Source organism: Tiliqua scincoides, chromosome 3, assembly GCF_035046505.1.
Source record: "Tiliqua scincoides isolate rTilSci1 chromosome 3, rTilSci1.hap2, whole genome shotgun sequence".
NCBI lineage: Eukaryota > Metazoa > Chordata > Lepidosauria > Squamata > Scincidae > Tiliqua > Tiliqua scincoides.
The window spans coordinates 102190209-102205606 of record NC_089823.1 but is presented as its reverse complement, the minus strand read 5'-3'; the positions used below and the strand labels follow the sequence as shown (position 1 = coordinate 102205606).

Below are 15398 nucleotides of genomic sequence, written 5' to 3'. Positions count from 1 at the left end.
AATCTGACAGTTGATTAACAATTCTTTAATTCAGCTGCAGCCATAGTCAGAATACATTAAATAGTCCTGCTTTTTTCATAGATTTGATTTTTGCGAAGCACCTGGAGAGAAACGTCCATCTGAAAATCTTGGTCAGGTATTGTTTGGAGAGCGGATTGAACCATCGCCCTATAAGGTACGTAGTTTGCTTCAGATATCAAAGCATACAAAGAAGCTAAAATTTGGTAGCAGTGGAATCCTGGTTACTGGCATGTCTTGAACTTTCATCAATTTGTGTAAACTAACCTGGATAGGCTATACTATCATGTGGGTCTCGAACCACCAGCTTGAGAACCCTTAAGGGGGGGAAAGGGGTAAGGCAGCAATATGATCCCCAGGATTGTGCCACTGTGGGTGACATAGAGCCTTTTTTAACATACTTGAGTCCCTATTGGCATTCGGGGTATGTGGGGAGCCCGTGGAGCCCTCTGCAAGGCTCCCTGCACCTCTAAACACTGACAAAATGTGATCATGACCCACTTCCGGTTTCACAACTGCAACCTGGAATTGAGTTGCAATCTTGTTTTGTCAGTGTTTAGAGGTGCGGGGAGCCCTGCACAGGGCTCCACGGAACTCCCTGCTCCCCTCCGGATGCTGGCAGGGACTCAGGATTGTTTAAAAATGTCCCCCACAGCAACGCGATCCTGGAGATTGTGTCGTTGCTTTCCACCCCCACCCCCCGCAAAGACTTATCCTGGTCCTCAAACTCCCAGAGAGTTTGAAAACCAGTGGGTTGTAGGGAAAACGTTCCTTTGTACATGAATATTCTGCAGAATTTATCCAACATGAGATTTAGATTTCAAATCTGTTATACCAGTGGTTCTTGCACTTTTAGCACCAGGACCCACTTTTTAGAATGAGAATCTGTCACGACCCACTGGAAGTGATGTCATAACCAGAAGTGACATCATGAAGAGGGAACTTTTTAACCATCCTAGGCTGTAATCCTACCCACAGTTACCCAGGAGTAAGTCCCATTGACTATTGTTGTTGAAAGCGTCTACATAATAGTCTGTTCAAAGTACAGATCTGTAACATTTCCCCAAATGCAGTCACATACCATGGCAGCATCAAGTCTAATATATTAAAAATGTTTAATATATTAAAAATAAAATATTGAAATGAATGGGGACCCACCTGAAATGGGCTCACGACCCACCTAGTGTGCCAATGTGCCCACAGTTTGAGAAACATTGTGTTAAACCCTTTTCAAATGTGTTTGGGGCAGGAGATTGAGTGGTGAACCAGAAAGGCTTGTACAGCAACCAGCTTGGAAACATGCCAGGGCATGATGCTCCTAGGTACACCCTAGGTCTGAATAAACCTTCCTCTGCATTTATTTGCCAGTACAAGAGGAACAGCAGAAGTGGATCCAAGAAAACGATATTCCTACTGGCTGTTACCAGAGGATAAATGGAAAGGGGCCCAAGTTATAGTAAAAGAGAGGTCACTTGGAAAATGTCTTCGCACTTCAGAAAGAATATATTGTACTGTGTGGGGATTGTGGACTGAGGCTGTCAGTCTTGCGATGGGGCTGGAAAGAAATATTCTACAAGTGGATCTCAGTTGACCTTCTGATTTTAGATTTTTCACATTCCTTGTAGTGATTAGAGGATTTTGTTGCTTTTTGAGGAAGATGATAATACTGTTGCAATTGGCACATTTTAAGCAAGGCAAGAACTTGGGAAGACATGGAATAAGCAGAATAAGGCACCCCTGAGCTTCAAAGAGGAGGTTTCCTTAACAGGCATGGGAAAGGGTTTAAGTGCTCAAATACAGTCTACAGCAGCTCAAGTGCCACACTCCCAGAGTTGTGTCGAATAGTAACAGTCATTGATCTGCATCAGTCTTGCACAGAATTCTCCCTTTAATTGCTCAGCAGATGGCTAGTTAAAGCCATCTGTTGGCTTTACAAGGACAGCGGTGGCTTAACATCAAATTAATTAAAAATTGGCTGTAAGCTTCTGGTTGTGGTCTGTTTCTAGTTCAAGTCATATCTATTATATATGATCAATTAATTCACTGCAATCAGAGCTTCATGTGCACAACAGATGTACCTTTTGTTACACTATGTAGGTAGTTCCGCATCAAAGGGGCTGGGGAATGGTAAATTGAGGTCTGTTGTATCTAGAGAGCACACCATACAGTTGTATGCTGTATGGTAATTGATTTATTATACACTTCAGATGTGTATATTATACACTTTAGATCATTATCCATTCCTTAAGTCTCATATTCCTTTGAATCCCCAGTTGACATCACTGGGGCCTCTGCTAGGGGATCTACGTTGGCTGGGAGAAAAAGGCACACTGGTTGGGGAACCCCCTTTAAGATGGAGGTAAAAGGCTTGGTGAGCTATGCGGGTGGGAGAGCTGATCCCTGTCCTCCACTCGCCAGGGAGGCCTCCTCCAAATCATACCATAAACCAGTAAATCAAAAGTAGGTTTACACTAAACCGTTCTTCCAATATGCTTTTTCTGCATTGGAGATTATTCTTATGTATGACTCCCCACTAGCAGTCTGCATTGCATTTGTCCAGATTTCTATCACCTCAGAGCCCAGTCCTGAGCTCTTAGTGCTGGACAAGCGCTGGTGCTGAGTGTTGCAAATAAGGCACGTCTGCAGCCCTTAACGCCGGTCCAACACCGATGCTAGTTCAGTGCCGGCCGGTACTGGCCTAGCACCAGTGGACTGCCGCTGCTGTGCCACTTGGCGGTCATGCAGATCACTGGGTGGTGGAGAGGTGAGGGGGGACGTGGGGGGATGCCGGGAAGAGGTGTGCCGGGGGTGGGAGTGGGGCAGGAGGGAGGCGAGACTGGCGGAGCTGAGCTCTGTCGCATCCTGAGCCTTCGTGTTGAGCCACAAGCCTGACACAGAGGCTCTCGTTTCTATGGCAGCTCAAGGGCTGCTGCAGAATCAACTAGCCCCATTATGGGCTACTTGCCTTACCTGGGCAAATGTGGAAAATATATGCAAAATGTGTAGGTTGGGTCTTACTTTTCAGTGTCCTGTTCACTCAGTCTCTAGGCATATAGTCTTCATTTACTTGATGAGCCTGCGTTAGACCAACGTTATACCTGTTGGTGAATTCTGACAAGGACAGGAAAGTCTAGATAAGTCTAAGATCATAATATATAAAAATTCACCCAGGCATTTATTCTTTGGAATATGTGTGTGATGTTACCATCATGTAGTTGGCAACGTACTATTTAGAAGGGGTCAAACCAGGTAATAACCTGTAAATTTGTACCATATTCTTATATGGTATGATTTGGTTTCAGTTTAGATTCTGCAAAGCCTTGGTTCAAGTCTTGCTCTAGCTTAAGTAAAAAGGTGTGCGTATGCGCACAGACACACAGAGTGAAGATTTGAGATTTTTTGTAGTATAACAAAAGATGCTTCTGTTGTATGCATGATGTGTTCATTGTGTTGCATTAATTGATAACGTATAATAGAATGAGTTGAGAACCAGCAATAAACCCACAGCTAGAAACTTGCAGTAATTTTTAAATTAAATTGATGTTAAGTTCTTGTCCTTGTAGCTCTTTTTTTGTTTGTTTGTTTACTGTAGGTCTTCTGGTAATTTTCAGTGAATAATATGTTAAAAGGTTTCTTCTATAAATCCTCTTATTTTTCTTAGTTTACATTTAAGAAAAAAGAGACGTGCAAGTCAGTTTGTAAGAAAGAATATGATCTAAAGAAGCCAGAAGACAAGCAAAAACTAAATTTTCTGAAAAATAGTATGCTATTGAACTATCAACATCACTGGTGAGTTCAAACTTAATTTTTCATGTTTATAAACTACTTGAAGTGGGAGATATAGCATATCTGCTTCTCTTGAAAATTGCAAGTTACGATTGAATCCATTCTGTATAGCTTTTAAACGCTGAAATGTATCAATGCAAAGCCTCCTAAGCCACCACCCCACCCACTGGATACAGCATTCCTATTTTGGGACATGGCTGCACAGAGGATGTTAGGTTACAACTGGGCTATTAATCACTGATACACAACAAGCACACTGTTTAGTTCGTCCATTTTAGTATTAATGCAGGGGTGTCCAAAGTTTTTGGCAGGAGGGCCACATCATCTCTCTGACACTGTGTTGGGGGCCGAATTAATTTACATTTCAAATTTGAATAAATTTACATAAATGAATATATTAAAGATGAACATATGAATGAACAACAACAACAACAACAACAACAGTATTTATATACCGCTTTTCAACTAAAAGTTCACAAAGCGGTTTACAGAGAAAAATCAAATAACTAAATGGCTCCCTGTCCCAAAAGGGCTCACAATCTAAAAAGATGCAAAAGAATACCAGCAGACAGCCACTAGAACAGACACTGCTGGGGTGAGATGGGCCAATTACTCTCCCCCTGCTAAAAAAGGAGCACCCACTTGAAAAAGTGCCTCTTACCCAATTAGCAGGGGTTAATGAATGTAGGTCTTGCAATAGCTCAAGGCCTATAAAAGGCCTTGCACAAAGCAAGGCTGGTCTTTCCTTTGCTGCCGCTACTGCATCACAGACAGTGATGGGAGCCCTCATCCCACAGCTCACTCGAGAGGCCAAACAGTCGCCCTCATGCTGAGAGCAATTGCATCGGGCCAGTGTGGGCTCCAACAAATCTCCGGAGGGCCAGAGGCTCATTGGAGACTAGGGGCTCCCTGAGGGCCGCATTGAGAGGCCTTGAGGGCCACAAGTGACCCCAGGACCAGGGTTTGGGCACCCCTGTATTAATGGACCAGTAAAATATGCCTAGAGTGTTAGTGTGCCATTCTGATTACATCCATTTTATTTCCTTGTACTGTATAAAAGAAAGCTTAACTTCTACTTAGGAAAAGCTTTTGTTAAGTAGGAAAGGGGTGGTCATAAGCAAAATATCAGTCTTTTCAGATGCATTTATTTAGCTGGTGCTGTGTTGTGTATTTAATAGTCTTGTTCATGACTCTAAATTTTCTGCAAGAAGGTTAGCCTCTGAAGAACAGTTGAGAAAGTAGCTAATAAGCTATAAGAAGATTTTAAAGATGCTTTTTGAAACCAGAATCTTTTTTAATTTTTTCTAAAATAATTTGTTACATAACTGGCAAAACCTTTAAATTTATTCCATATAGTGAGTGTAGCAAAGTATGGTAAACAAATAGTGGCACTTCAATAGAAAGAGAACCGATTTTGCTCTATGAGGGTGTCCTCTTCTAGATGCCTTATGCCTGAGAGATTGAACTTTCTGGGATCCCCTGCTGTGGTGGCCTCCTCATTTTGGTAGGCAGAACAATCATTTGGGATCATACTTATTATAAGGTATTTGTACAATTAAAGAAAAAGTTACATATTTGTGGTACTTGTGATTTCATTTGTATTCATGGACTGCTTTGAACCACTGTTTTTTTAATGAAGAAGATGAGAAATACAAATGCCACACTTCCTGTGTTCTTGCAATGATGCTGTGGAGAAAAGTCTAATCTTTTTAGCATGTCCTTATTCAGATACTCCATTTTAATCCTTGTCTTGCTTCCACTATGATGCACCTACTGTCCCAGCATGTAACAAATGTTAACACCTCACATTTGAACTTGGACAGAAAATTTTCTTTATTTGATCTGTTTTCCAAGAGGAGATTGGAAGTATCTTTCATTTCTCAACTTTTGTTCTCCCCTTCTTTAATACTTGGAGGATGCTAACTGTTCATTCTCAAAGTGTCAAAAGTAGACATGCAAAAACATTTCTGTGTCTTGGTATAAACCACACTTGAAGAGGCAGTGTCTCTGCATTTTCATGAATGAGCTATGACAGTGTTTCACTCTCATGGAAAAATATCCTTTCTTTTGATAGCGGCAGATACCTCAATCCCACCAATAGAAACTGAATGCAAACATTTGCATTATCTGTTTTGCCATATGAAAAAATTTCAGATTCTGAACATCTTTAACTCTTACATTTATAGTTATTGAAAGTTAAAAGCTGTTAGCATATTACATGCTAGGCCAGCTAAGAATTATCTTTTTATTTGTGTTTAGTAATAATACTGAGAATTTGTATAGCACTTTCTGATACGTTAAGAATTTCATGTGTATTATCTTGATGTCCTTGCAGGAACCCTGTAAGTTTAAGTATTATTATCTCGTATTTCAGGTGGGGAGCTGAACATGAAAGGTGATAGCTTTCCTAAGGCAGTGTAGTGAGAATTCCAGGCAGAGGCAAGAGTCAAATCAAGTAATTGATTCACAGCTTGGTCTTTTAGCCACTATGCCACACCAACTTTTGGATGCTGCTTGTCTGATCTTTTACCCACTTGTTTAACCACTCTAATTCCCATTTAATTCCCATATTTGACCTGATTAAAATATCTTCATCAGTGGCCTACTTTTTAAGTGGATAGCCTTTTGTTACTCACTGAATTTTTTTCTCATGGACCAAGCTCTTCTGTTCACAGTACTGCAAACTTAAGCAAGGGGCAGGATAACTTACATTTGCTTTGCACACAAATTTAGCTGGAAAAAATTTTCTTACCATTATCTAAGTACCTTGTATGTTCCCCTGTCCAGGGAATGGAGTCCAGTAAGGTGACATCATACCTACTGAGGAAAGTTAGCACTCTGACAGGATTGGGAGCCAGCTGTGGATCAACAACTGGTCTTCATGCATGTCACAAAGCTTTCCAGGCTTACAGGGAGACCCCTTTATCCACAGATTCACTTAACCATGGATCAGGTCCTTGGGGGGGCCTCCTCAGTGCCCGCATTCTTCTGTGCACCCCTCCAGAGGTAAGGGGAGCTCTGCTCCCCTCACTTCCGGAGGGGCCTCTGAGCCCAGCAGAAGTTGAGGATATCCATCTTAGGCTTCTGCCGAGCTCAGACTCACCTCTGAAGCAAAAAAAAAAAAAAAAAAAAGCAACATCCAGTTTCACAGAGAAACTAGAAGTGACATTTTTAATGCCTTATAAGAGATTGGGAGGCCTGGAGAATTAAAAGTTCTTAAACTTTTAGTTCAGGTTTTGTTTTTGTTTAAATTAAATTTAAATCTACCAAAACAGCTGAACAGTATAATAGTATGCTTTTGTGTTTTAAGTATTGTCCTGAGGAAGGTTGGTATGGGCAGAATCGTAGTTCTACTTATGCAAGTAAGGGCACAATTTTGGACTCCTTTATCCATTGGAAGCCCCCCATACCATGAATCATGCTATTTTTGAGGGTTTCCTGATCCCCAGGATCAGTTTTTCTGTGGTCAGTGGTGGCTAAAAAATGGAAGAGAGTGTAGGAAAGCACCATATTGGGGATGGTGCTCCTCTGACAGTTCTCTGGATCCTGTTCTCTTTTTTTTTGCCTTTTACAGAGAAAGAAAGTTCTCGAGTTCTTGATGTGTATAGGTTTTGCATAGTATTCTATAGGTCAAAGCACATAACTCTGGAATGTCCTAATCTGTTGTCCTTTATCTAAGATAATATATTTATTTTATAGGATTATAGACAACATGCCTGTAACATGGTGCTATGATGTAGAAGATAACCAAAGGTTTTGCAATCCTGGATTTCCTATTGGTTGTTATATAACAAAAGATGGACGTCCCAAAGATGCCTGTGTTATCAGTGTAAGTTTGAAGAGGCTTTTATTAGTGCATAAACTATATCTATTTTGTGTGGCTGTCTTGTCCCCTGAAGTTTTTCATATGTTCTCTGAATAGATGAGTGTTGGAACTTTCTTTGACACATTTGTGAATCATCCTGGATGGAGAGAAGACAGAGTAGATGCACAAAGGCTAATTCAAATGACAATAGGTAGCTAATGTAGCATAGTATTGTGCTCCCCTCAGTCTGCTTATTTCTGATGTCTCTCTGCAGTTTACTATAGCTGATCAGTACAACTGGGCTATTGGCATTAGCCTGTTCGTTGATTAATTTGCACAACTTGTGCCCTGCCAGTTATTATTGATGGGGTTGTTAATAAACAGCATTTTTAAAAAGAAGTTGTGTGATATGATTATGTGAGAAAAGGGATGTTAATCTATTGGCCATCTTGCTAATTTTGAAAATTAGGATTTTTCAAATTAGTTTTTGGTCTCCATGGGTAGGATAACTTGTTTCCAAACTGTGAAATATTATATAGGTTTACTTTTAAAAGAGTTTTAAACTTTTTTGTTGTTGCCAAGGGTGTTTGAACAACTTTAGGATATTTTTGGGATAGAAAATGGCCTTGGTTTTGCTCAGTGGCTTCCTCATGAGGAAGCGGCTTGAATTGGCATATTACATGGTTATGCCATTTCTCTAAACTACAGCCAGTCTGGCAAAACTGATGCCATTTTTGGTGTATTGTGCTATAGATTGCTTTGCTTAGTCATTACTTTTTGTGTAATCCTTACAGGTGCTTGGCTATTGTGCATTTCTAGTATTCATGATACAGCATCATTGATACTCTCTATAAAAAAAAAGTACAGATATTTAATTGTAATTAAAGCTTTAAAATGGTTTTGATATGGTAAATGAAGGTAAACAGTTGGTCTAAAATTTAGCCTTTTGTATTTTGTTTCTTGCATTGCAAGAAGTTTGACTTAATTTCTGAAGTCTTTATAGAAAGTCTTTATATATCTTTCTATATTGAAATTTGTGACTGAAGTCTCTTTTCTGGCAGTCATACCATCTGCAGTTTATGCTTCATTTTATAAATGAAAGAAAGTAATAGAAAGAAAGAAAGAAATAGAAAGAAAGTTGTGCTGGGAAGCAGTGCTCAAATCTTTTAATGTACTAATGATGTGGGAACTAACACCTTCTGAAGTAGCTGGTATGTGAATGTTAACTTTGTTTTGTCAAGACAAATATTTAGAACTCAAACCATAGTATGTTTTTTAGTATATGTCAGTTCTATTTCCTACACTAAAACAGGATACAGTAGAAAGTTGGATGAGGGGAGAATAGTGTAGATTGACTTTTTAATAAATTTAGTAAATAACAGATACAAGGGTTTGCTTTTTCCTTGTGCATACAGGTCCAGACTATTTATACACGGATTTGACTCAACACAAATGGCCACTGCAAATGAGAGGGAATGTGCTGATCCCTGGAGAAGGGGAAAAATGCATCCCTTTAAAATCAGTTTAAAAAACTGAACAGTCCTTTAACAATAATGAGAGAGAGAGGGGGGCAGCTGGCTGACAATCCAGTAATCCTTCTCTCTCCAGGGGACCCGTCCCTTCCCCCTGAGCACGTGAAAGAAAGGTGATCACTTTGCATTGGTGAAGGGAGGGACTGAGTGAAGCGCTTGGAGGAGGACTGATTGATGGATTGTCTTATTAAGAAGATCTTATATTACATTGCAAAGGTCAGCAAGGCTGTTTTTAAATCACCGGAGCAAAGAAACTTTGTTTTTTAAATTGATTTGCTATAGTGCATTTTTTGCCATCCGTGTGAGTGCTTGGAACAGAACCCTCACAAATAATGAGGCTCGACCTCCATATGCTTTCATCACAAGGTCCATATACAAAAATAGAGATTAGTTATGTGTTGCTTTTCAGAAATTACCAGTAACAATTCATTTTTATTGTAGGATACTTGAATTGTGTGTGTGTGTGTGTGTGTGTGTGTGTGTGTGTTTCTGTTTCCCTTTCTGTTGCATACTTTGATTGTTGAAAGTGAAGTGCAAAGATGAGCTATCTTGTGGTCTCTTTCCTGACATTCCCAAAGCAGATGTTTGAGAACAATAGATTACAAAGCTCGAGGAAGAGTTTTTCTACTTCTCTCTCTCCAGTCCTAGCATGAAGTGTCAGAGGATGGGGAAGTTCTAGGAAAGATTGGTACTATTGCCCTTATTCTTCTCTGATGGGGAGGGAAAGGCACTTAGAACAGCACTCTTCATGTCTTTAATAACACTGTCAACCTTCGGCATAGTTGCAGAATGAAACCTAAGAAAATGTGCTGGTTTTCTCAGCAAGAATATAAGGAGCTATCTTAGACTTGAACTGGATGATCCATTGTACTGGCTATTCTATCTAGCAGAATTTCTGTAGGTTCGTGGGTCCAAATCTTTCCCAGTCCTACACTTGAAGATCTTTTAATGGGAATTGGAATTGAGCCTGGGAACTTGCATACGCAGAGTGTCCTTTGTAGACTATTAAGTACTACACCTTCCCCAAAGCTAAAACTCTGGAAAATTTGAACATATACTCTGTCACTCAGTCATTGTTCATATTTTGTAAAAGGTCATTCATACTGACTTTCTCAAGTTGAAATCATGTTTTATGCTTTTGTCCTATTCACACATGTATTTAGTTAACCTTTTTCTGTTGTGTTTTTTCCCCTGTAGACAGAGTTTCAGCAGCATAATACCTTCTATATATTCAACCATGTGGAGATCAAAATATTCTATCATTATGTAGAACATGACGCATCTAGTGCAAGACTAGTAGCTGCTAAACTTGAACCAAAAAGGTGATCATTCAGCTTTATTTGTGAAATAAAAGATTTTGGCTGCATGAAGAAAATCAGATATTTACAGATAGCTGTAAAAACTTCTGATTTTTGATAAAAATTGGAAGTGCCCATCAAACATCTCTGGGAGCTTCAGAACACCATCCAGTCACGACTGGAGCACAGCTCTGGTCACATTCGGAGGTCTGGGTGCCCTGACCCACGGCTCTCATCATCTGTATGTTTCAGCATCCGTGGGGGTTCCAGGAACAGAACCCCCTGCAGATGCTGAGGCATCACCTATATTTTTATTTAAAAGATTTTAAACCACTTTTCCAAAATTCAAAGTAGTGTACAGTTAATATAATAAAACTTATAATAACAATAATATTAAAACAATTACCAATTAAAAGGGCAGATAAAAAAATCTAACACAACAAGAATAAAAGCAGCACAGAGTAAGCAAATCTATACACAGTAATTCAAAAAAGGGGTCACAAGGAAAATCAGAAAGCTTGGTCTTATATTAAAACAACTTATAAAGGGGAATTTTCCTCCCATATGAAACAATAGGGGTAGGGACTGTGAATAATGACATGCAGTCCTAAACATGTATAAACCACTGTACCCCCTGAAGGGGCAGCTGATTCATGACTTCTGTTGAGAATTCATTGTTGGGGAGCAAATTGGAGGAAGTGGCATGTAGGCAGGCAGCACCCTGCACCTATCTATTGCCTCCCCTAGCTTGCTGCCCAGGGAGTCCTCTGTCCTCTTCTCACACTGCAGTGTGCGGGGGGGGGGGGGCTTATCTTTGTCCCTTGGTGTCCAACAGCGCTGCTGCCTTCTGTGGTGGCTGACTGAGAGAATGGTGGGAGAGGAAGTGGTGGTGGTGGTGATGGTGCTGGATGCTGAGGAAGAGAGGTAAGCTCTCCCCATCCTTCCCAGCACCTCTGTGATCACTGCTGCGGCCGCCCTGTCCAGTGACTAGTGGATGAGGGGAGTATTTCTTATTCTTAGTGTGGTACAGTGTTGAATATCTACTGTGTTCATCAACAATTCCTTCTGCTTTTTAAAACGGATCTGGAAAATTCCATACAGTTGTATATCTGCCAGTTTTGTGCATTTGTCAGGTGAGGTTGTATAAGAAAATGCAGTTAAACTTTATTCTGATTTAATATTAGATATTATATTATTGCTTTGCAGTCTGTTCCATTTTAGGAAACTTCCTGATAGTAGGAAAGGATAATGCAGTCATATAAACTGCTCCAAAGGTGTTTTCTTGATCAACCCTAGCGCTGTTGTGTTAATATATGGTAGTTAATAAAACTTACTGTTTCATAGGTCAAATTTTTAAATGTCTGAATTAACTAATAATCTTCCTCTTTTGGGGGGGGGGGACAGTTTCAAGCACACAGATGTTGACAAGCCAGACTGCTCAGGACCACCTATGGACTTAAGTAACGAAGCTACTAATGATATTGTCAAAATTGCCTATACATATTCAGTTACCTTTGAGGTTGGTTCTCTTTGTTTTTCCTTGTGTCTTCTGGAGGAGCTGTAATGTGAAAAGTAGTTTTTTTTAAAAGAAATTTTAAAGCAACTTTGTGAAATTTGCATAAAAACTCATAAATGACTTAAGAGGTTTGGTTCATTGAGCTGTGCTGTACAGTGATTTAAATAGGGGAAATAACTCTTGTAAGTAGCTTAATAAACCATATTTTGAAATATTAGAATTCTGATACAGTATACCTTGCTTAAGCCATTTCTGCCCAATGTTGCATATATGCAGCAGGGATCAAATGTGTGCATCTGTGCACTGGGCATAAAGGGGTTAACTTGTACTTTAACCAGCACATTTGGTTAAGCAGCATCTCTACCCACTTGAGTCAACAGTTAACTGGTTTGCTGCTTAACAAATTGTTGATTACCAGGCCATCTGTCCACTTACTAGATAGGACTTCCTCTGTGGTGCTGCAACACCCACCTTTCTTCCTAATGAGCAATGATGTAGCTAGGGGGGGTGCAAAACACTAGGTTTTGCATGGCACCTCACTGCAGTGTGCAAACAGACCTTCCACCTCTGGAGCTATTCCAGGCTGCTGGAGCAAAAGTGTTTTGCACTCCCTTTAGTTACACCACTGCTCATGAGGGCCCTATAGGAATGGGAACTCCTCCTCCACAAGGACTCTGCTTAGAAAGTAGGTTTGTCAACCAGCATATTTGGTTAATCAGCAATCTCCCAGCAAGCTTCTACTATAAGTAGTTTAATGCCTAAGCAAAAGTAATTCTGTAGCTGGAGTTAGTGGTATATTTGTTCTAGTCTTGAAACATAATCCTAAACATTTTTCTCAGAATATTTCCAGTAGGGCTGAATCCCATGTAAATCTGCACAGGATTCAGGCCTCAATGACAGAAGTCTGTTTATGCAGTGTAGTCTTCCAGAACGTATTGCATTAATGGTGGTAGTTACACTTTCAGCTCAATCTTATCTTGGGTTGGAACAGGCAGGCCAGCTGGCCTGCACTGTATGCAGCACAGGATTAGAACTGGCTGCGGTGCAACCTAGGCAAGGGGAATCAACTCCCCTTCCCTGGGTAATGTGGCAGCGGCCCAAATGGGACTATTTGGATCTGTGCCACCTAAAGAGTTGGCACTGATCTTAACAGCTCAGCACTAGGCTCAAGCCGCACGTGTTACAGTCCAGCTCAGTACCACATGCTGGCTTCATCCCCATCCTGGGCCTGGCTCACCCACTCTCCCTCCACCCCAGAACACCTCTGGGATGCTGCTGTCCCCAGACTCCCATCAGCACATTCCTACCCTCTGCTGTGCTGCTGGGGCTTGACATCCGGAGGCCAGTGTGAGTCCCCTGTGCTGGCCGTCTGACTCACCCAAGGAGCAGAAGTGCCTTACAGCACTTTTTCAACACCAGGAGACTGGTGCAGGGAACTTGAGCCTGTCTAGGGTGCTCTATGGATTGTGCCTTTTGTTTTTCTCTGCTATTGCTAAGGTGGGGGAAATTCTTACAGTGTTTTGGAAGTGGTTCTTTATGCATTCTTCACAGAGAAGAGATTTTGGCTAGTGTCCCAAAGTACAAGATATTGTACTTGTAGTGTTCATTAGTTTGTATATTAAATTTTTAAGACCATTCTTGGTTTCTTGACTTTACTGAAGATATCGAATGGAATTCTGATGTATTGTAAATAATATGAAAAATATCAATCAGAAAAGTTGTTGGTCCTGAAAAATGATTGGTGCCATATTAAATGGTACCAGTTACTTTGCAACTTACTGTATAGGGATGGTCAGAACATTTGAATTTACTTGTAATGGTAAGGCATATACTATAGTAACTTACAATTTATTCTTCAGGAAAATCGAGAGATTAGGTGGGCATCCAGATGGGATTACATCTTAGAATCCATGCCACATACACATATACAATGGTTTAGGTAAGGCAGAATCTTAATTATATAATTCAGCATTTTGGAGTGCTCTTTGTGGTATACAAGATGTTACTTTTGATAGCTGATAATCTTGTTTCGTTGCAGTATTATGAATTCTCTAGTGATCGTCCTTTTCCTCTCTGGAATGGTAGCTATGATCATGTTAAGAACTCTGCATAAAGACATTGCAAGATATAATCAAATGGATTCAACTGTAAGTATAGCAATTTTCTTCATAGCTGCTCCTAGCATTTGCTGTCAACTTAATTTTGACAGCAAAAAACAGGGCAGGAGGTCTGGCTCAGTTGGTAGAGCTGCCGCCTTGTAGGCTTGAAGATCTTAGGCTGCCTGAAGATCTGAGGCTGCCAGTTCGAAACAACCAGAAGTAACCGAGAACTGACGACACGCTGATACACTGATGAGCTGACCCTCGGTGGCAGTTGCCATCAAGTGGAGCTTGGCAGGCGAAGGGCCAGAGAGAGGCCAGACCGGGAAGGAATCCGGCTGAAAGGAGGAGTTCTATGAAAGACTAGAACTATTCAATTTTAAAAATCCCTACGGGGGTTTAGAACAGCCTGCCTATGTAAACCGCTGTCACAGGGATGCGCCCTGCAATGGGGAAGGCACGCCCACAGGGACCCAGCCCGGCACAAGGGGCCCCTTTGCACAAGGGGAGGAGGCGACTTACCTGGGGAGAGGCGGCCAGGGCGGATGCGAGCACTCCGCGGCTCATCCGGCGGCAGCCCCAGGCGAGGTGCCCACCTTCCCTGTGGCCCGCCCCTGCCTGGGGACACTGCTGACCATGGAGGCGGAGGACTCACCTCTTGGCACCGGTGGTGGCGGCGGCCAGAGGGAAGGCACATGGGAGGTGCCTTTGCCCAGCTGTGGCCGCAGGAGAGGGCTGGATGGTGGGAGGTGGGGATTCCCTGCCTGGGGGAACCCAGGAGGGGCGGAGCCTTGCGGCCGGGTTCCCACGGCCCCACCTGACCTGGAAGGGGCCGGGCGCTGAGACTTGAGGCAAAGCCTCATAAGGAGCAGGGAGGGTGAGGAGAGAGGAGGCAGGACAAGGGCAGGGAGGACGGCCTGTGAAGAGAACAAGGCCACCCCCTGCTGGTGCCAGGAGAGTGAGGCGGGAGCCCAGGGAGGAGGGCAAACGGGTTGGGCAAGCCCTGGAGGAGGCCCCTGCACCTGGCACCCCAGGACAAGTGGAGAGGGGAGGAACCCAGAGCATACCGGGGCTTACCTCTGGAGGCTCCAGGCGCTGAGCATAGGACCAGGGAGGTTCCTGGGCGTCTTCAGCCAGTAAGACAACTCAGCTGGACACCTGCAAGGGAGAGTGGGTGGAAGGAGAGGAGGAACTCTTGTTAACAGAGGAGTGTTGTAGCAACGCTAATGAATGTAAAGATACTCACCCGATTAAACCATGTAAGAAGGGCCTGGACTGCTGCCTCTGTTTCAACTCAGACGGCGGATAAATGGCGGGGAACCACGGGGGGGAGGCGGCCCCCAG

General features: G+C 42.1%; 1 protein-coding gene across 1 annotated transcript in view; it reads left to right on the top strand.

Moving 5' to 3' along the window:
- TM9SF2 (transmembrane 9 superfamily member 2) overlaps nucleotides 1–15398 on the top strand; it is a 32958-nt gene that overhangs the window by 5566 nt on the left and 11994 nt on the right. The window contains exons 3-9 of the mRNA XM_066621085.1: nucleotides 82–175; nucleotides 3680–3807; nucleotides 7504–7633; nucleotides 10339–10463; nucleotides 11844–11958; nucleotides 13815–13894; nucleotides 13994–14102. Coding sequence (XP_066477182.1) covers nucleotides 82–175; nucleotides 3680–3807; nucleotides 7504–7633; nucleotides 10339–10463; nucleotides 11844–11958; nucleotides 13815–13894; nucleotides 13994–14102 — 781 coding nt within the window. The remainder of the gene's footprint in view (nucleotides 1–81; nucleotides 176–3679; nucleotides 3808–7503; nucleotides 7634–10338; nucleotides 10464–11843; nucleotides 11959–13814; nucleotides 13895–13993; nucleotides 14103–15398) is intronic.